At 51.4% G+C, this 18,987-nt stretch overlaps 2 protein-coding genes and 1 long non-coding RNA gene across 3 annotated transcripts; 1 reads left to right on the forward strand and 2 right to left on the reverse strand.

Moving 5' to 3' along the window:
• Window positions 1-3,158: 3,158 nt before the first annotated feature.
• On the reverse strand, window positions 3,159-5,897 carry LOC144200145 (uncharacterized). Its single transcript, XR_013327053.1, has 3 exons — window positions 5,051-5,897; window positions 3,483-3,629; window positions 3,159-3,408 (listed from the first exon to the last, which is right to left on the reverse strand). It is a non-coding gene; the product is annotated as an uncharacterized LOC144200145 (long non-coding RNA).
• Window positions 5,895-15,741, forward strand: LOC144200137 (leucine-rich repeat and fibronectin type III domain-containing protein 1-like protein). Its single transcript, XM_077722078.1, has 11 exons — window positions 5,895-6,264; window positions 10,619-10,751; window positions 10,976-11,243; window positions 11,393-11,593; window positions 11,762-11,928; window positions 12,033-12,273; window positions 12,855-13,067; window positions 13,172-13,470; window positions 13,705-13,888; window positions 14,326-14,560; window positions 14,695-15,741. Exons 3-11 carry the CDS (start codon window positions 10,986-10,988, stop codon window positions 14,814-14,816), a joined length of 1,920 nt encoding a protein of 639 aa, XP_077578204.1. The 5' UTR covers window positions 5,895-6,264; window positions 10,619-10,751; window positions 10,976-10,985; the 3' UTR covers window positions 14,817-15,741.
• Window positions 15,742-16,196: 455 nt separating this feature from the next.
• Window positions 16,197-18,297, reverse strand: LOC144200140 (olfactory receptor 52D1-like). Its single transcript, XM_077722083.1, has 4 exons — window positions 18,179-18,297; window positions 17,710-17,976; window positions 17,085-17,568; window positions 16,197-16,705 (listed from the first exon to the last, which is right to left on the reverse strand). Exons 2-4 carry the CDS (start codon window positions 17,880-17,882, stop codon window positions 16,346-16,348), a joined length of 1,017 nt encoding a protein of 338 aa, XP_077578209.1. The 5' UTR covers window positions 17,883-17,976; window positions 18,179-18,297; the 3' UTR covers window positions 16,197-16,345.
• Window positions 18,298-18,987: the final 690 nt, after the last annotated feature.

Genomic DNA, 18,987 nt, shown 5'->3' on the forward strand with positions numbered 1-18,987 from the left:
CCTTGTTGAAGACAGGCAGGCCTCGGTTCACCTTGTTGGCCAAAGTGGCAAAGGACCTGTGGGGAGGGGGGAGATGTCGGTTCCAACTTACCTGGAAAACAGACGGATAGACGGCCTCCTGACACGCCTACCGGGAATCGTCCTGCTCTTTAGATTCTTCGTTTGACGACAACTCGTCCCACTCTGGATGACAAAATGGGGAAAAAGTGCCATCTATCACATATAAACCAAAAGCCTTTTGATGACCGACTGTGTGTGTGTGTGTGTGTGTGTGTGGGGGGGGGGGGGTCACCTCTTTTTGCAGCCCCATATCATTGGACAATATTGCAGGGTTTTTGGGTCGGAAAAAAAAATAATTGCAGGGTGCACTTTTTCCAAACGGACACAAGATGGCAGCAAGAGATCATATTACTGGGAAGTAATTTTCAAATCAAAGAGGATGGCTGAGTTTTTGGTCGGGAAAATAATTGTATGGTGAACTTTTTCAAAACAGCCACAAGATGGCAGGAAGAGACCATATTAATGGGAAATATTTTTTAAATCAAAGCGTATGGGAGGCATCTCTATTACGAGGAATATATATTACTTATCGTTGGCAAGTGGTCGTGCGTTATCCCATTGTGAGGACATTTGTGTGCATCATTTTCAGAATATTTTGAAGGGAATATGAAAGCAAACAGCCCATCGATGGTGAAAATCAGGTTGGAAGCGGGATAACGGCCAACCCGGTCGGCCGGGGAAAAGGAAGATACAAAAATGCAGAACAAAATTAGAATTATGTTTAGTGTAAGGTTAGGTGAAACTTATTTTCCAAGTTTATTTAAAAAATGTTTTGAAACGAGCGTGTCAATGTGGGTTGGGGTCCATCTCTCTCCCCCTTCAAAAATCTGGACTACTATAAAACATTTTAATAACATATAACCACTAGTTTTGTGTTACTTTGTCAATAGATGGATTAGAATACAACATTTTTCCAATCCAATATCCTGTTGTTGTTTTTTCCCAGAGGGTGGGAAAGAATTAACGTCCAGCCCTCTTCGAAATCTGTACAATTTTACTACTACTATGAAGACCCGAATAATAGTAGGCACTGGAATAATAGTCGGGAGTGGAAAATTCCAAATGAATTCATAATAGTAGGCACCGGAATACTATTACTACCACTACTAATATTCATTATTTTTGGAATTTTCCACTGCCTACTATTATTCGGGGTCTTCATAGTAAACACATTTTGGTAATATTGAACTACTATTGTTGTGTTACTTTGAAAATATATGTCGGATTAGAAGAAATAAAACGTTTTTTCCAATCCAATATCCTGTCTTTTGTTTTTCAGAGGGTGGGAATAAATTACCCCCTCATTTCTCTGTCCGTACATCTCTCTCTCTTCCCCCTTCGAAATCTGTATAATTTTAGCACTACTATTAAACACATTTTAGTAATATTAACCCACTAGACCAGTGTTACTTTGTTAATAGATGGCAGATTAGAGGAACGAACAAATGAACTTTTTTTAATAGTCGCCATTTTGAACAAAAGCCTCACGTCCGGAATGCTAACATTTAAATCGGCAAATTCGACGTCTATCACACCTACCAAAAATAGTTACAGGTTAAAATGCTACTAAAGCCGAAAGAACGTCCCACTAAACGCAATAAAGAGAGAGAAATCAATTGCAAGGAGATAATTACCATACTTCAAAGCCAAACGCCGACTAGACATGGACGCCATGTAGGCAATACAGTAACTACTACTACGCGCATGACTAGGGCAACATTGCAACTGCGGCGCATGTACAACAGAGATACAAATAGCCAACTTTAGAGTTATTATGATAAAATGTACTCACGTTCTTTTACGGACGAACAAAGTCCAAATTCTTCCGACAAACATTTGGAGCTCGCTAACATCGTGCTGCTTGCGAGGTCACATGGCGAAAAAGGAAATGACGTCATTGCGTCCCTTCAAAATGGAGACTTCCGTTTCACAAAATAAAATACTTTTATGCAGTTATTTAATTTCTCGCGAGATTTTATACAGGTTAACAGTTGTATAAACAAGTATAATATTATATTAATTTATAAGGATTTTTTTTAAGCTTGCGTGTCTTTTAATGAACCCGATTTAGTACTTAGGCCTTGAGATTTCTCCCATATATATCTATATATCTAATCTATATCTATATCTATATCTATATCTATATCTATATCTATATCTATATCTATATCTATATCTATATCTATATATATATATATATATATATATATATATATATATATATATATATATATATATATATATATATATATATATACATAGATCTATAGATCTATAGATCTATATATATATAGATATAGATGATAATATATATATATATATATATATATATATATATATATATATATATATATATATATATATATATATATATATATATATATATATATATATATATATATATATATATATATATATAGATATATATATATATATATATATATATATATATATATATATATATATATATATATATATATATATATATATATATATATATATATATATATATATATATATATATATATATATATATCTATATATCTATATATCTATATATCTATATCTATATATCTATATATCTATATATCTATATATCTATATATCTATATATCTATATATCTATATATCTATATATCTATATATATATATCTATATATATATATATATATATATATATATATATATATATATATATATATATCTATATATATATATATATATATATCTATATATATATATATATATATATATATATATATATATATATATATATATATATATATATATATATATATATATATATATATATATATATATATATATTTATTTATTTATTTATTTATTTATTAACAATCACTTTAGAATACATTTAGCACTTGATTTAAAATGTCCAAACCTTCCTTCCGGAACTGGAATGATTAAATGACTTGCCATTTTTTCGCCACCCCATCAGCCAACCATATTATATTTTGATTCTCTGGCTATTATTCAATCTTCTTTTTTTTAAACAAGGGGGAATAGCTGATGTTAATGTTATTATTAAGTTTTTACCTTAGTTGAAATGGTGTGGTTTTGCAAAGTATGAAAAAGTACAGCACAATGAAAGTAAGTTTATTAGTATTTGTCTCAGACCTCCCTCACCAAAGGTCACATGTTTCAAATTAGAAGGCCCAATCATCGGCCCGTCCCATTTTCCAGAACTTGTTACCCCTGTGGCCTTCTCAGAAATCCTCCTTTGGCAAAGTCCAGCTCTCTGACACCAACTTCTCCAAACTAACGGGACAGTGACGATGGTGTGAGCAACGGATGAGCGTGGCGACTAGATTAGCTCCACCTTGGCTTTTTCTGATGACATAAAGAAGATTTGATAAAAAACACAGGTAACGGGTTCTGGACATGGTGTTGCGGCGCACACGCACCTGAGTTGATGAAAGGCGCGAGTGTGACTTTGGCCTTGGCCGTCCAGTTAGTGGCGCTGGACGCAAAGGAGCCCGATGACGAGGACGGCGCGGTCTGCTCCGAGTTGGCCTTCTTGCTGCTGTCGTTGCTAGCCGTTATGCCCCAGTCTGCCGCACAGTTAGTTCCCGTGAGGTTGGCGCTCCACGGCTCGCCCACATCAAAGTTACTGCTCTACATCCTCCAAGTCTTAAATATATTATAACAGTTCATTTCAATGTTATTCAAATTTAATAATACAGCACGATAAAAAGCAGTTTTGTGTCAATTCAACAAAAGCCGATGCCTTTGAGACAAAACTATTTTCGGTTCACATTAGAGAGATAAAAACACAATGACTTAGTAAATCTCGGGATACAGCGGGAACATAATCTAAAAAAATATATTTTGTTTCCATTTCAAATGAAAAACATGATTAAAAGAAATTTTCCATTACTAAGAAAAAAAAAGCTCAAATAAACATTGCTTTAGATCTATAAAAACGGACTATTTAGGGCTTTTGATCCAGTTCTTTTAATCGAATTTAAGATATATATAAATATATAAATATTAGATCTAAAATGGTCCAGCCCACAGGAAATGGAGTTGACGTTAATGCGGCTCGTGAACCAACCCGTGTTTGACACCCCTGCCCGATCCCAAGGGTGTCCAAATGTTTCAGAAAAAGGTCCAGATTTTGTAAGATGGAAATGTGTGATTCAGAGCAGCATTCTTTGAAACATTAACATTACATACAAACCAAGTATTCTATTATAAATATTTATTGCAGGCAGAACGGGAATAAGGAATAAACAGGTTAGGGAAATGAATGAATAGATTAATTGCAAATGGCAGACTGGATTTAAAATGATTTTTTTTAACAAAATCCCATACCACAATAAGTTTTTTGATAAAAAAAAAAAAAGATTCAACTAAGGAATAAACAAATACCTTGCCAACGCTAATGTGAAAGGTGATACTAGAATCTCGACTGCAGTATGTAGTCCAGGTCTGGCTCAAGAACAGTCGTTTTGAACGTCAAAGAGTCCTGTTCCTCCTTGTCCCTGTTTAACATTCACCACGAGCGAGCGAGCGGGAATCCTCAATGGGACAAGTTGCCAGATGGGACCATACACACAATGTGTCTCCTTGATTTCACCATTTTTAGAGTCAGAGTTTAGAGTGTCTAAACTGACTTTCCTGGAACAGGGTGACTATTAATTTTCTCCCGTCTCCCGTAATCCCCAAGCTTCAACCATGCGTATTGGCGAGGGATTCTTGCTTCTGCTTCTAGAGACGGTTGTAACTTGCAATCCTGTTCAATGGGACTCCAGTCTCCACACACACTTCTCATATTCACGCTATGGGGGTTCACCTTAGGTCAGACACTCTTGGTCCTCGCAGTTTTATAGACATATTCTGTCGGTTTACCTCACCAGAGACTAGTATTTGTTAGGTTTTATTTTTCTTCCGCTGTTTCCTTGGACGCGACACACACACACACTCACACACACACACACACATTCATACCCCAACATGAATGTTTGCTCACCAGAACAAGAATGTCTCCGCCGTCTGGTCAGTTGCTAACCCTTGGCTCCCCAGCCGCAGAAAAGATTTGGTTTCCGTGGCCACGGTCCGTCCAGAGGTCGACTCCGCGTCGGGCGATCGTCAGGTTGTGACTGTTACTCAAAGGAGCATTTAATGTCAAGTTAATTCAACATTTTATGATAGCGTCAGAAAGCATGTTCTGTTGCGGGGAAGAAGCAGCGCTGTCTTCTCCAAATTCCTTCCAAATCTTTTGAATGCTCCGCTCCCCCATTTATTCAGAAAGAATAGGTGTGTCCATTACAGAGAATTAATGTGTGTGTGTGTGTGTGTGTGTGTGTGTGTGTGTGCGTGCGTGCGTGCGTGCGTGCGTGCGTGCGTGCAAAGCCTCCATCTGAAGAACACAATTCTCCCGTCGCAGTCCGGCAAGCACGACTACTCTTCTATCTGACCGGGGGAGATCTCACCATCCCATAACAATGATGGAATGGTCTGGAGCGTGGCCTCTTCTCCCGGCACTATGGTCCACTGCTCACAACTGCTCCCACGTGCATGACAGTGGAGGCACGGCTGAGCCGTTCGTTGGTGCTCTCTGGAGGGGCGGGATCTCAGAAGAGACAAAACTGGGATTGACATCCAGACGCCATTCGGGGAGGGGCGGGGTTTTTTCTTCCAATCCGGGCGCGCGTGTGCCTGCGTCCGTCGTGCACCCGCGCGTCCTCCGCAACTCGCTTCGGTTGCCGCGCGGAAGGGAAGGGGAGGAGAGGCTGCCAAGTTGTTCCGACGGAGTGGCGACGACGTTTGGCGGAGGGATGCTACGAGTCCGCGCACATTGACACTTGTTTCCCCCCCCCCCCCCCCCCCCCCCCCGCGCGCGCGCACTGCAGTATCCCGAGGGGCAAGCTGGATGGGATTTCTGTTCAACCGGCTCCTCTCTTTTACCCGGTCTAGCCGAGGGCCCAGGAGCCTGGCCGGGTCGAGACGGGGGAAGGGAGACCAATCGTCCGTCCATCATCGACGCCTTTGGCCGTTTGATTGACGGGACGACGCGCTCCCAGCTCTCCCTTTGTACCGCCGACTGATTACCCAGGACCGAGACCCCGAGGAGGAGGAAGAAGAGGAGGAGTACGAGGAGGATTGGGGAAAATTAACCCGCAGCGCACGCACGTAATTCTCTGAATTCTCTCGACGGCCTCCTCAAGCTGCTCATCGATGACGGTAAGAATTACTTGATGGCATATGACTGATGGATGGAGGATGCGCGTGCGCGAGAAAGCTGCTTTTGATCCTCTGGCTGCAGTAATGGGATTACACTTTGCCGTCCCCCCACGGCGCGTACACGTTGGCAATGATACTAGTCCATGCAGTGAGAGCGTACGCCCTCCTCCCATCATGCAGGAATGTGCACTGATACTTGATCGGCCGCGCGCGCCTGTTTCTGCCTCATCTATTATACATCAGGCGAGCATGAGAAGGGATGGAGGGATGGATGGAGGCAGGGAGGGAGGGAGGGAGGGAGGGAGGGAGGAAGGAAGGCGAAATGGCGTGCTCACGTCTGCCTAGGGTTTGGCGCTATGAGGGTGGGCACAGGGAATATCATCTGCTCACTCCCAGAGTGTTTTGCAGAGGAAAACAGGTGAGATCCGTTGGCAAATGTAGAGAGAAAAGCCTCCTTTCTTCATCAGTCCTTCCTTCAGACTTCCCTGCCTCCGTAAGGACAATTACTTGCCTCAGTCCCTCCCTCCCTCCCTCGACTCTTTCCTCCCTCCCTCCCTCCCTCCCTCCCTCCCTCCCTCCCTCCTGGGTGTCTGTCCCCACCCTCACCGCAGGGAGCTATCACTCTCACCGGATGTTGACTTGTTTCTTCTTCGTTTTGCTGTTTTGGTTACCAGTTAGCAAGGAAAGATGCCGCAAATAAGCAGAAAAAAGGACATTTGGCTGACGTTTTATTTTTTCGGAGAGATGCGTCAATCCAAGTTGGCCCCAAGTGGTGAACGACCACCCAAAGGCAAATTCCTGTGAAGGTGGCCACGCCCACCCAGAACACACGAAGGCCGCGGTACGATGGGGGCATCGACCCCGCTCGTGTGAGCCGGCGGCACCGTGTGAGCCAGGCTTAGCAAACGAACAAACCTTTTATGTTTTGTTTTTTTCGCAAGAACCCTCCATCTCCCGCTGGAGCGGTCGCACAGGGTGGTGGAAGCTCGCAGATTGCAGATGGGATATTGGGATCGGCGGGTCTGGTGTTTCTCCATCACCGATAGCCCCCACGCCACATTTCTTCCTCTGTGGCCAAAGCTTTTCATGGCATGGCTCACTCGGGCGGGCGCTCCTCCATTTGGCGAAGCTTTGGGCCGTTGCTTCGTCGACTTCCGATTCCAATGGTGCCTTCAAAACCTCCCTCATCTCCGTGTGCTAACTCGCCATTTGGCATTGGCGACTTTAGGGATGTGCTTAAGGTCGGAGCTCTCTCTTCCGTTGACCATTACAAATGGGTTTACTTAAATTCCGCGTCTGTCTTTGAAGTTCCTCATTTGAGACTTCACGGGGCAGGTCTGCCGCAAGGTTGCAGTGTTTGCTCAGACAAAGGAGGGAGCGTTGCCGTTCCTAATGATTTGCCCTCGTGGTGTAGCTAAATCCTGAGAGGCGCTCGAGCACGCCCACGCTATCACGTGCACACTTGGAATATTGAGGTCAGTTTTCTATTAAAGGAGCAGATGACTAATCCACGTTTTAGTGGGAGAATAAAATAATCCTCCTTTTGTCTCTTCATGTCCTTCTAATGTGCCATGTGTGCATGCGCAAACGGGCGTCTGCCCGTCACGCAGCACGTGGCACAGTTGGCAAATCTCCTGGATGTGGAGTTGGGCAGAAATTGCCAAATTCAAATGTCAAACAAAAGCTGCATCATGTGGAAAATTGGCCCTAATGATCAGAAAGGGCACGTTCTCCGGGCTTTGGGGTGATCATTGCCCTCGCCCACCAATTCTCTACTTAACCTTTGTCAATCCTACTTTTAGGCGTTGAACAGGTCACACGCTACCACTAAACCTTGGATGGCCTGGAGATAAAACCTCTGCTGCGTGGGTCGCCGTGGTGAACCTGAAATGCAGAGATCGTTCGGCGGGTTCCTCTCGTGTCTGCTCCATTTGAACTTGGCAGCCAAACGCAGGTGAAAATGGGTTCAATGAAGAAGCATTTGGGTGAGCATCCGGGCCCCAGGCGCCCGCCCGCCCGCCTTTATCTTGCGCAGTGTCGCCCGGGTGTTAAGACTGAAAAAGAAACATGACCGCGATGCTAATTGGAATCGACACTGTTGTCACAACGATTAACCACTTGAGTCTAAAACAAGTCTCCGGAGCTTGGCGTTGACATACGCGCAGACCCGTCAACCTCCGCCCGCTCCTCCGGCAGATAGCGGCCACAGAAAGGGCGCCCCGGCGGAAGGTGTGCTGTTTTTTTTTTTTTTTTTTTTTTATGCCTTCACTTGGCCTCGTAACCAGCGTCAAACCGCAATGAAGTGCCCTTTTCGGCACCCATTTACGTGCGTTACACCGGGTCCAGATGTCGTCCCTCGCTAACATGTGCGTCGGCTCCGCTCGAGCGCGAGCCCATAACACCTGCGAGGATCTCACGAGGCGCCGACGTACGTGCGCTCGCAGCTGCCGTCCGGAAACGTGCAGTCGCACGCGACACATAGTGGATGGAAAGTCGGGTGCGTGCGTCTATGTCATTCTCCATTAGAAACGGCCACGAACAAACCAAAGGCGGAAATGAAATGGGGGAGGGGGGGTGGCTTTGGGTTTGTTGGTCTGAGGGGTAGCGGGGTTGATGCCCGTAGAGAGTTTTAGAGCACCAGCCCTCCTCCCCCTGGCCACATCCTGCCAACATCAAAGCTGCCATTTCACGCACACAGCAAGACTGGGTGCCAATCAGGTTACCATGGCAGCCCTTTATGCAAATTCCTTCCTTTGCGTCAACGTTTGAAGCAGTCCATGGATTCCACTTTGGTGGCGTTATCTGGACATGTCTCATGTGCTCTCATCCGCCGCGTTGGACTCCGCGCGTGTTCATACGTGGATGCTTTCCCGTCCCAATGTTGTGAGCTGAGAAAAAAGCCAGCACTTCAATTGTGATGTAATTGTTTTTTTTTCCACCTCGGTGAAAAGAAATGGTCCAGATTGATCTTTACGACATGTCTTGGCTCCGTCTTCTTTGTATAGATCTTTTCCATTTCTGAGATTAAAACGATATCTTTGAATGTAATATTCACTGGCATCATTTTCTTCCAGTTTTTTTTGCACCTAACTCAGGAAGAAATCAGGTCAGGGTATTTTTTTTCGCTCTCACAGAGAAGAGCTGAGGCAGAGGCACTGCGGTCCCAGTGCCGGCTCACTCTCTCCTCAGCCATCTGCCGCCCCGCCTCCCGTGGCGCAACGAGTTCCCAGACGAGCCGCCCGTGTAATGGCGCGAGAAAGGGCGGGCGCCGACACGCGCCCGTTTAACCAGTAGAGCGCCAGAGGTTTGGGGCGCTTCAACTTTGCATGACGTAAAGATCGGCGCCAACGCGACAAAACACGGGTGCTTCCGATGGCGCGTGACACGCTTCAAACCCCACTCCCGGAGTCAGCCTTCCATGGGAAGAAAAGAGTGGAAAACCACCATATCATAGACGGACATTCAGAAGCCGTTGACACCTAACACTCGACAGAAAAGGAACCTTTGAGGGTTCCCACCGAAACGTTCTCCGTCGGAAAGGGGGCCGCAATATCGGCTGGAAAAGTGGGCCTCGGGCGGGCTGGGCATTTGGGGAGGGCACTGGGGGCAATCCAAGCGCTTTTGGAAGATAGGGTGCCGGATCTCGGCTCCCGCGTCAAGTGGGAGGGCAGCGAGGCGCTATGGCGTCACTCGGCTCCGGGATTGGCCAGCCAAGGATTTTCAAAGTTGACATTGAAAGGAAAACAATCAGATGCGGGCCGCTCTATGAAATAGAAGGAGTTGGCACGCAGTGGCTTTGTTCGGCCCAAACTCTCTCGGGGCATTCACGATCGCAGGGTAGAGTTGAGCGTCACGACTACGGGGGGAATGGGAGACAGCCACGACGTGAAGGCGTTTCAACGGGCTGCTGGCCATGGGAACGCACGCCGGGTTATTTTGTACCCCGCTTGGGTTTCCACACAGGCCATCTTTCATCTCCATTTGCTTTTGTGAGCCGTGAAAGCGTGCGTGTACTCAGCGCGCCGGGTCCACACGTGTGTACGCCGCGTCTATAAATAATCTTTGTCTCCGGGAAGAGCAGATGACTTTGCTACTGGAACTTCTCTGTTGGCCTTTCTGCCTGGCGCAGGTACACGTGCGGGCGTGCCTACGCGGGGAACGTTGCTGTATCATCTCTTTGGTTTTTGCCACCGAGCTCTCGTGTCGCCGCGCCGTCACAGATACGTCCCCGCCAGAGTGACGGGGACGTTTGGCATCCACGCACGTACACCCGGGCTTGTCCGTCCGTCCGCCACTCACCCGAGACTAAATGATTGACGCTTTTGTTCTTTGTCTGTTCTTCTTTTACATGCAGCTTCTTCATTTCATCTCATGAGTATTGGACACGTCCCGCGGGCCAATGGGGAACGGCCGGCCCAGCCGATCGGGAGGCGGTGCGGTCCTTAGCTCCGCCTCGGCGTCAGAAGCCACTCCAACGGCCTCTTCAGGTACTAAAAAAAATCCAATTTGATTTTACACTAAAGTAAAGTTCGGGGAACGGGCAAATACAGGAAAGCGGTGGCGTTCGGTAGCTCCGACAAGGTTCGGAACCTCAAAATCTGCGGCGGTTTGTGTGACGTCGGCTTGAATTGCGTTATTTGTTGACTTGATCTGACTTGGTATGGCGTCGTTTGTAGACCATGTGCCTTTCTTTGTGCTTCCCCGCGTGCAGGGGCGTGAGAATGGGGGTCCCGCAGTGGGCGTCGCTGCTCCTAGCGGCGGCAGCGGCGTGCTCGCTGCTCTCGGCCACCGGGTCGCCCATGTTGTGTCCCAAACGCTGCACGTGTCAGAACCTGTTGCCGTCCTACACGGTCCTGTGCGCCAAGACGGGCCTGCTCTTCGTGCCGCCCAACATCGACAGGCAGACGGCCGAGCTACGCCTCATGGACAACTTCATCACCACGCTGAGGCAGCGAGACTTTGCCAACATGTCTAGTCTGGTGAGGGTCGCCTCGCGTCGGTGCGCTCGTCGCCGTCCGTATTTGGCTCGTCCACCTCGCCGTTTTTGCCACTGCCAGTGGCGGGGAGACGGCTGTTAACGGATTGGTGCGGGGATCGGGCAGTGAACGTATTGTTGTCGCGGCGGCAGATCCACCTGACACTGAGCCGGAACACCATCAGTCAGATCCGGCCGTTGGCCTTCGCCGACCTACAGGACCTGCACGCGCTCCACCTGGACGCCAACCGTCTGACCACGTTGGACGACAGCCACTTTCAGGGCCTGGTCAACCTACGCCACCTCATCCTGGCCAACAACCAGCTGCACCGGATTTCCCAGGGAGCTTTTCAGGTGAGCCCTGGCCAGAAACGGAGCAGCCCAAAAAGTCTTGGGCCACCGTGACAAACTCGGAGCGTGCAATCATGATCATCCCACGGCTCTATCGGTTGAAATGATAGGCATTTAGCAATGATCTCGGGCTAGCAAAGCAAGTTTTGGCCGCGGGCCGTCTCCGGGCAGGACTTCCTGGAGACCCTGGAGGACCTGGACCTGAGCTACAACAACCTGGCCGAGGTCCCGTGGGAGACGGTCTCCCTGCTGGTGAGCGTCAACACGCTCAGCCTGGACCACAATCTGATCGAGAGCGTCCCCGAGGGAATCTTCTCCAATCTGCACAAGCTGGCCAGGTGACGGTCGCCGCGCCGTGCCGTGTCGTGTCTCGTCCTGCCCCGCCCCGCCCCGCCCCGCCACCTCCGGTCAGCTCAATTTTCCGTCTGTTGGCTTTGCTCAGGCTGGACATGACGTCCAACAAACTGAAGAAGATCCCGCCCGACCCACTCTTCCTGCGTATCCCGGTGTACGCCAAAATGAAGGGCTCGCCGCTGAGCGCCTTGGTTCTGAGCTTCGGTGGCAACCCGCTGCACTGCAACTGCGAGCTGGTGTGGTTGCGTCGGCTCACGCGCGAGGATGACCTGGAGACCTGCGCCTCCCCGAGGGACCTCGCCGGGAAGTACTTCTGGACCATCCGAGAGGTGGCTCTGCCGTTGACCGCACACCCGTGCAGTTTGTTTCAAAGACGCCCCTTTTGTCCTTTGTGGAAATTGCCGTCCACGGCCCACAAGGGCACACTATTCCGCCGTGGGGCGCGGGGGTGAGCACACTATTCCACTGCGGATCGCAGTTGGTGCTGGTTTTCATTCCGGGCCGTAAAGAGGACACCTTTTTCGCCAATCTGGTGTCCTACAAGTGCAATCAGTGGATTGCAGTCAGGTGCTCCTTGTTTTCTGCAGGAATCCCATGGGGCAAAGTGTCTGTGCTGCATCCCTTGGAAGCAAAACCTGCACCCGCAGCGGGCCTCGAGGACCGCTTTGCCCATTCCTGGCTTAGGGGCTAACCCCTGAAGTTTGCCGTTAGAGGCGATGCCGTTTGCACTTTTGCTTTTGAGGAAGTGGGAAGAAGCCAGGAGGGTCACAGACCTCCTTCCGGTCTCCTTCCGGTCTCCTTCCGGTCTCCTTCCGGTCTCCTTCCGGTCTCCTTTCAGCGCCCTTAAGCAACCCAGTCAATCCCCCGGGAATGTCATCTCATCTTGCACGAAATCTCTCTGCTCCAACAGGAGGAGTTTGTGTGCGAGCCGCCCATGATCACCCGTCACACCTCCAAGATGTTCGTGACGGAGGGCCAGGAGGTGAGCCTGCGCTGTAAATCGGTGGGGGATCCTGAACCGTCCACCCACTGGGTCGGCCCCGACGGGAAGCTGATGGGCAACACCTCGCGCACCGCCTGCTACGAAAACGGCTCACTGGATATCCGAAAAGCCTCCGTGAAGGTCCGTCCCAAAAGCCCGCCCGCCGGCCGGCTCCTCCTGGGCCAGACCCTCAAAAGCCCATCCCTACCCCCTTCCTCCCTCCCTCCTTACTGCACCCCCCACAGGATTCGGGCAAATTCACCTGCATCGCCTCCAACGCGGCCGGCGAGGCCACGGCGTCGGTGGAGCTGGCAGTCAACCCCGCCCCGCGTCCGGAACCCGGACGGGAGCGGGCCGAGCCGGGACCCTCGGACGTGCCCACCTCCATTCAGTCCAATGCCGGGGGGGGTCAGCGGCGGGTCAGCGTATCCCAACTGACGGCCAGCGGCGCGCTGGTCACGTGGCCCGCGCAGAACCACGTCCCCGGCGTGCGCGCCTACCAGATCCAGTACAACAGCTCCGCCGACGACTTCCTCATATACAGGTGATCCCGTGGGGTCCGGACACGTCAATGGGTGGGGCGCCAGGCCGGGCGGGGGCGGCCAGTCGGTATGAGGTGGAGGGCCGGCAAATAAGTGCCGAGCGGATGCTTATTCGTCGTCGGCTTGGCCGTAGAATAAGGCCGCGTGGAAAGCCCCACCCTATCGGTTTGGCGGCGGACAGCCCAGGGTTTTGCGGCGAAGCGGCCGGCTGAGATGGCTCTGCCTTCTGCCGGCAGGATGATCCCGGCCGTTCGCAAGTACTTCCTCCTGGGCGACCTGGCCTCGTCGCGCGACTACGACCTGTGCGTCCTGGCGGTCTACGACGACGGGCTCACCGCCTTGACGGGAACCAAGATGCTGGGATGCGTGGCCTTCACCACCGAACCGGAATACGGAAGATGCCACTCCATCCGAGACCAGGTACGGCGGGAGGGGCGGCGTGGCCGTCCCCTTTGCTCCTTTGGCCACTTGTGCCTTGCGTCCTTTCGTCCCCCGTCGTGCGTTTGCAGGGTTGCGGTTAAAAGGACATCCGTATGCCGGCTTGCACTTCTGGGGTTAGTAGGCAATTTGGAGTGTTGGGCCAGCCTAGCCTGCACGCGTGTTTACAAGCGGATAGGAAAGCGGAGTACCCGTACAAAAAAAAAACGGGTAGCAAGGTAGGGCTGCCAAAAACCTGAGGGGCGCCGTGCTGGATTTCCGTGTAGACCGCCTCCAGCCAGAGTGCTTTCCGGGGGACTCGCGGGCTCCACTCCAGTTTGTTTGGATGGCGAGTGTGGTCGACGTCCTGAAAATGTCAGCCAGTCCTGTAATTGTCCCGCGGGTGATGTCATGATACTGACGGCTGTGGTTGGTTCCAGTTTTTGGGCGGGACCATGATCCTGATTCTGGGCGGCATCATCGTGGCGTCCGTTTTGGTCTTCATCTTCATCCTGCTGATGAAATATAAGCTGCACAGCAACCAGCACGGCAAAGACAACCAGCACCACCACCACGAGGACGACGCCGCCGCCGCCGCCGCCGCCGCCCGACACGCCCACGTCTGCTCACAGACCAACGGGGGCGGAACCAATAACCCGCCACCCGCGGGACAAGGTGACGAGGCGCGGCTACAGCCCGACCGGGCCGTCTGATTTCCATTCGTACGGAAGCCATTTTGAGCCGTGGTCAACGATGAGGAGGCCCCATGGGGCGCCCCGAAATCAAACTCCCCTCTCGTCGTCCGGCAGGCGCTGGCAAAAGTCGGCGGACGTCGTCTACGGCGGACGGTGCGTCCGCCGGCGCCCGCGGAACCGGCGTGAATCTGGACGGCGCCCGCCACGGCCAGGGTGCCGGCTCCGGCTCGCAGTAACAAAGAGAAGCAAGGGTGGAGGCGAGGCCACGATCCGTGCCCACTAGCTCCCCGAAGCAGACATTCTTTTCCTTTTCATTTGAGGCTGGCCCCCGGCCGAAGCAGAGAAAGGCCATGGCCACTGCGCCGGTCAGTTTTACGCACCGTCCGCAACACTCTGAGTGGTTGGGTTTGAACTCCTATTGTATATTTGGCGCTTTCTGTCAGATCCTTCCTATCTTCTGTGGGATTGTTTTTTTGGGGTCAATCTTGTCGGCATCGTTTTCGGGGTCAATCTTGTCGGCATCGTTTTCGGGGTCAATCTTGTCGGCATCGTTTTCGGGCTCAATCTTGTCGGCAATGTTTTCAGGTGAAATACCGTATTTTCTGGCATACGAGGCGGATTTGTAACTCCGAAAACGATGACCGAGTCAAGGGGACGGCTTGTATATGCACAAAGTAGACTTGACATGCCCGAAAGTGCCAGGCGACAAAGACCATTCCCCATAACGCAATACACAGCGGCCCATGCGGTCATTCATTTCAAAATGGAGAAGAGATAAACCGATAAAGAAATAAAGCGTATCTTGTATAAAACTTCACTTACTCGTGACTGCCATCGCCGGCTCAGAGCGCCGCCGCCATCTTACCTTATTAGCGGATACTGGGATCAACTTCTCTCTTGTACTGCTCACGTAAGTTCCTTTTCCAATTGGTCCACGTGCGGGCAACAGCCTTTCGTCGTGTGCGATCCAGCAGAGCATCCTTTCCATTGGTACAGCGTGTCGTGGTTGATCTTCAACCTACACAGGGGACACCAGATGGAAATTAGCCCTGCGCTACAATCTTACATATTGACATACAACACGACATGTTCATTAACATGAATATAAATATGTTTATGACTATGTGTTTTCCCTTATTAAATACATTTTAAAAAATCCAACTCAAAGTGTATCCATCACGTGTGAGGATTTTCCCTTCAAAGTAGCAATACATTTGGACTCTCAATTGAAACCATGAATACGGGGCTGAAAATGAGGAGTCGGTCGGGCATCTTACGCCTGAGAAATCTCAAAATTCAACCATTTTGAGGCTAAGGTTTACCCGCAGAGGCGGTCAATATGTTGGAACATAGGCTATTTGTCCCTTTTTCTCTCTCATCTTGACGTGCATTTTTTTCCAGTTCAAGTTGGAACGAGGGATGCCTTTGAAATGACACGAGACACTAGATTCATATGTATTCATCCGGTTTTGGGGAAATTCAGTTTGTAGCAGTAGCAAGCACAGACACAGGAGAATACAATGTAGACCTAGAATAAAAGTAGAACCACACACCGGAAGCCCACTTTGACTTTGGATTCCACACTATTTATTCTGTTGCATGATTTTGGTCCAGTCTTGGCTGAATATTCAGCACACATTTCACCGATTTGGAACACTCAGGAAAACACTCGACTGGCGGTACGGATGGAGTCAACGTTTTCACCAGCGGGCGACACTGCCCCCTGCGGCCGAGCCGAGTCCAAGACACGCACCGATCCGTGCCCTCAACTCGCCGGAGCAATTTGAACTATTGGAACACTTCTATTGACCTTGAGCTTGGCCCCGGGTCCCGAGCGGGCCCCGGCGGCGTGCCGCGGGCCGAGGAGTCGGCGCAAGCCGTTCCTGATCTCTGCGGTGCGGACCCCGTAGATGACGGGGTTGGCGGCGGCCGGGACCAGGATGTAGAGGAGCCCCATGGCGCTGTTGGCGTCGGTGGAGATGGCCAGGCCCAGATTGTGCGACAGGAAGCTGACGCTGCCCACCAGGTAGAAGACCATCATCACCATGAGATGAGTCCCGCAGGTGTGAAAGGCCTTGCGCCGCTCGTCTCCGGGGGCCGACGCCCGCACCGCTGCGCCCAGGATCTGAGCGCAAGGATGGGTAGCGTGTATGGCGCCTTTTTGCCGCCGCACGACGCGCACATTCGCCCGTCGAAAGCCGCCTCATAACGTGCACTTCCGCCCGATGCGCTACGGCCAGCGACAAACGCGACGCCCACAAGCCAATTGGAATTATAGCCATGGCCGAGCCAAAAGCGGCATTTCCCCTCTGCCGGTTGGAAACGGGCGCAAATATGGCGACCGGGGCCAAGGCAACTTGGGGCTTTTTGAAGGGTGCGGCGTAGCGTAGCCTGGCGCTGCAGCGTAGCGTGGCCTGGTGGCGCCGCCTGGCGCCGCCTGGCGCCGCCCGCATGTCGGGCGCTTCCAAAGACCGTGCGGGAGGAGGAAAGAATAAAAGCCTTACCTTCAAGTAGGTGAAGACGATGAGTGGGATGTCCACGCCCACAAAGCAGGCGATGACGGCCACGCCGGCGGCGGCGCTGGGCCGCGTGTCCCCGCAGGCCAGGCTGACCAGCGCCATGTGGTCGCAGTAGCAGTGAAGGATGACGCGGGAGGCGCAGAAAGGCAGCGAGCCGGCCAGGCCCACCAGCGTGCCCATGACGCAGCCGCTCCGGGCCGCCGTGAAGAGGGCCAGCGCCAGCAGCGTCCGGCGGCTCGCCAGACGTTCGTAGCGCAGCGGGCGACAGACGGCGGCGTAGCGGTCCAGCGCCATGGCCAGCAGCAGGGTGGACTCCACCGAGGACAGGAAGTGGGTGGCGAACATCTGCGCCAGGCAGCCGGCCAGCGACACGCCGTTGCTCTCGGCCAGCAGGCCCGCCAGCGCGCCGGGGATGACGGCGGCCGTGGACAGGATGTCCACCAGGCACAGGGCGCAGATCAGCAGGTACCTGGGAAGGGGCCACAGGCTGCCTTGACCGCCGGCCGTTGGGAAAACGCCTGCGTCGGCGTGCGCCTCTTCCGCCGCCGTGGCAGAGTGGATCGACATATTTGTCTCCGACCGTCACAAACGCGCGCCCGCTCAAACTCACATGGGACTGTGGAGACGTTCCACGCTGACGATGACGTACGCCAGGAGCGCGTTGGCCAGCAGCGCCGACGCCCAGGCCGCGGCCAGAGGGGGCGCTAGAATCCATCGCCGCCCGGCCAGCGCGGGGAACCCCCGGAACACAAAGTCCGTGTGCGACCAGTTGCCGTGACACATGGTCGGACAATTTGGCAGGAATCGGGGTCGCGTCCCTTCGTTCCGTTTTCCGCGGGGGAGGTCCCGCCGAAGAAATGGCGCCTCAAATGAAGCCCTGAAGAAAAACAAAAGCGTGAAATGGACAAAGACTCGGCGGATGCGTCTCTGGATTTCGGCTGCTACTCGGACGGGGGAGCCCAAATGCGCAGCGTGGCGGCGGGCCGTTTTGACGACTCGCACCGCCAGCGGCTGAATTCAGGGTATTTGGTGAGCCTTGTCCAAAACCCGGGACGGCTCGATTGGGAATGGCAACGCACCGGGGGTGGCCAACTCCGGTCCTGGAGAGCCGATATCCGCTCTCTGGTCACTTTTCCATATGTCGCCTCCACCGACACAGCTGAATGGAATCAAGAGTTGATCAGTGGATGCAGGTGTGCTAGAGGGGGGAAGGGAGGGAGGGAGGGAGGGAGGAAGAGAGAGAGAGGGAGATAATGGAAAAGAGAGCGGAAGGCGGCTCTGGAGAAGCCCACTTGGCCACCCCCGGAATGGATGCAAGCGGTTTTCTCGGTAGAATTGGGAAAAAGCCGAAGCAACTTGATGCCGGCGCTTGAAAAACGCATGGGCTTTTTGGTAGGGAACGACGCTCGCTAGTCTATCCCGCCCTAACTCGTCCACGCGTACCCGTCGTGGCCCCGCGTGGGGTCTTATAGGCCGCGCCAAACGTCCCGCGAGGTGGGGCGGGCATCCGACGCGGCCAAATTAAACTCGGGGGGGTCTCGGCTATCTCGGAACGGAAATTTTCCTAACGAGAGACTTTGGCGCCGCGCGCTCGTTAGCTCAAGATAATTAGCCCGACGTGCCACCTTCCGCCGAGAAGTCTTGGACGACTCGTTAGCGATCCGATTCTATCGGGGTGGCGCTAATTGCTTGGCTAACGAGCCAACGACGGCAACCGGTCCGACCCGAGCACCTGTGGCCACACGTACAGTTGTGGTCAAAAGTTGACATACCCTTGTGAACGACATAATGTCACGAGTTTCCAATTCTTTCTACAATTCATAGTTTTCTCTGATTGAGTGATTGGAAAAGATAATTCTTTGTCACATGATTCATGAAGTTTGCTTCT

Source organism: Stigmatopora nigra, chromosome 8 (genome assembly GCF_051989575.1).
Source record: "Stigmatopora nigra isolate UIUO_SnigA chromosome 8, RoL_Snig_1.1, whole genome shotgun sequence".
Lineage (NCBI taxonomy): Eukaryota > Metazoa > Chordata > Actinopteri > Syngnathiformes > Syngnathidae > Stigmatopora > Stigmatopora nigra.

What these genes read in the sequence shown, in the direction of transcription:
- LOC144200137 (XM_077722078.1), top strand. Translation starts at nt 10,986, where the DNA reads ATGGGGGTCCCGCAGTGGGCGTCGCTGCTCCTAGCGGCGGCAGCGGCG. An exon ending in AATCTGCACAAGCTGGCCAG is followed by an intron (nt 11,929 to 12,032) that starts GTGACGGTCGCC and finishes GGCTTTGCTCAG; the next exon opens with GCTGGACATGACGTCCAACA. An exon ending in TCCGAAAAGCCTCCGTGAAG is followed by an intron (nt 13,068 to 13,171) that starts GTCCGTCCCAAA and finishes CACCCCCCACAG; the next exon opens with GATTCGGGCAAATTCACCTG.
- LOC144200140 (XM_077722083.1), bottom strand. Translation starts at nt 17,882, where the DNA reads ATGTGTCACGGCAACTGGTCGCACACGGACTTTGTGTTCCGGGGGTTC. An exon ending in GAACGTCTCCACAGTCCCAT is followed by an intron (nt 17,569 to 17,709) that starts GTGAGTTTGAGC and finishes GCCCCTTCCCAG; the next exon opens with GTACCTGCTGATCTGCGCCC. An exon ending in TCGTCTTCACCTACTTGAAG is followed by an intron (nt 16,706 to 17,084) that starts GTAAGGCTTTTA and finishes CCTTGCGCTCAG; the next exon opens with ATCCTGGGCGCAGCGGTGCG.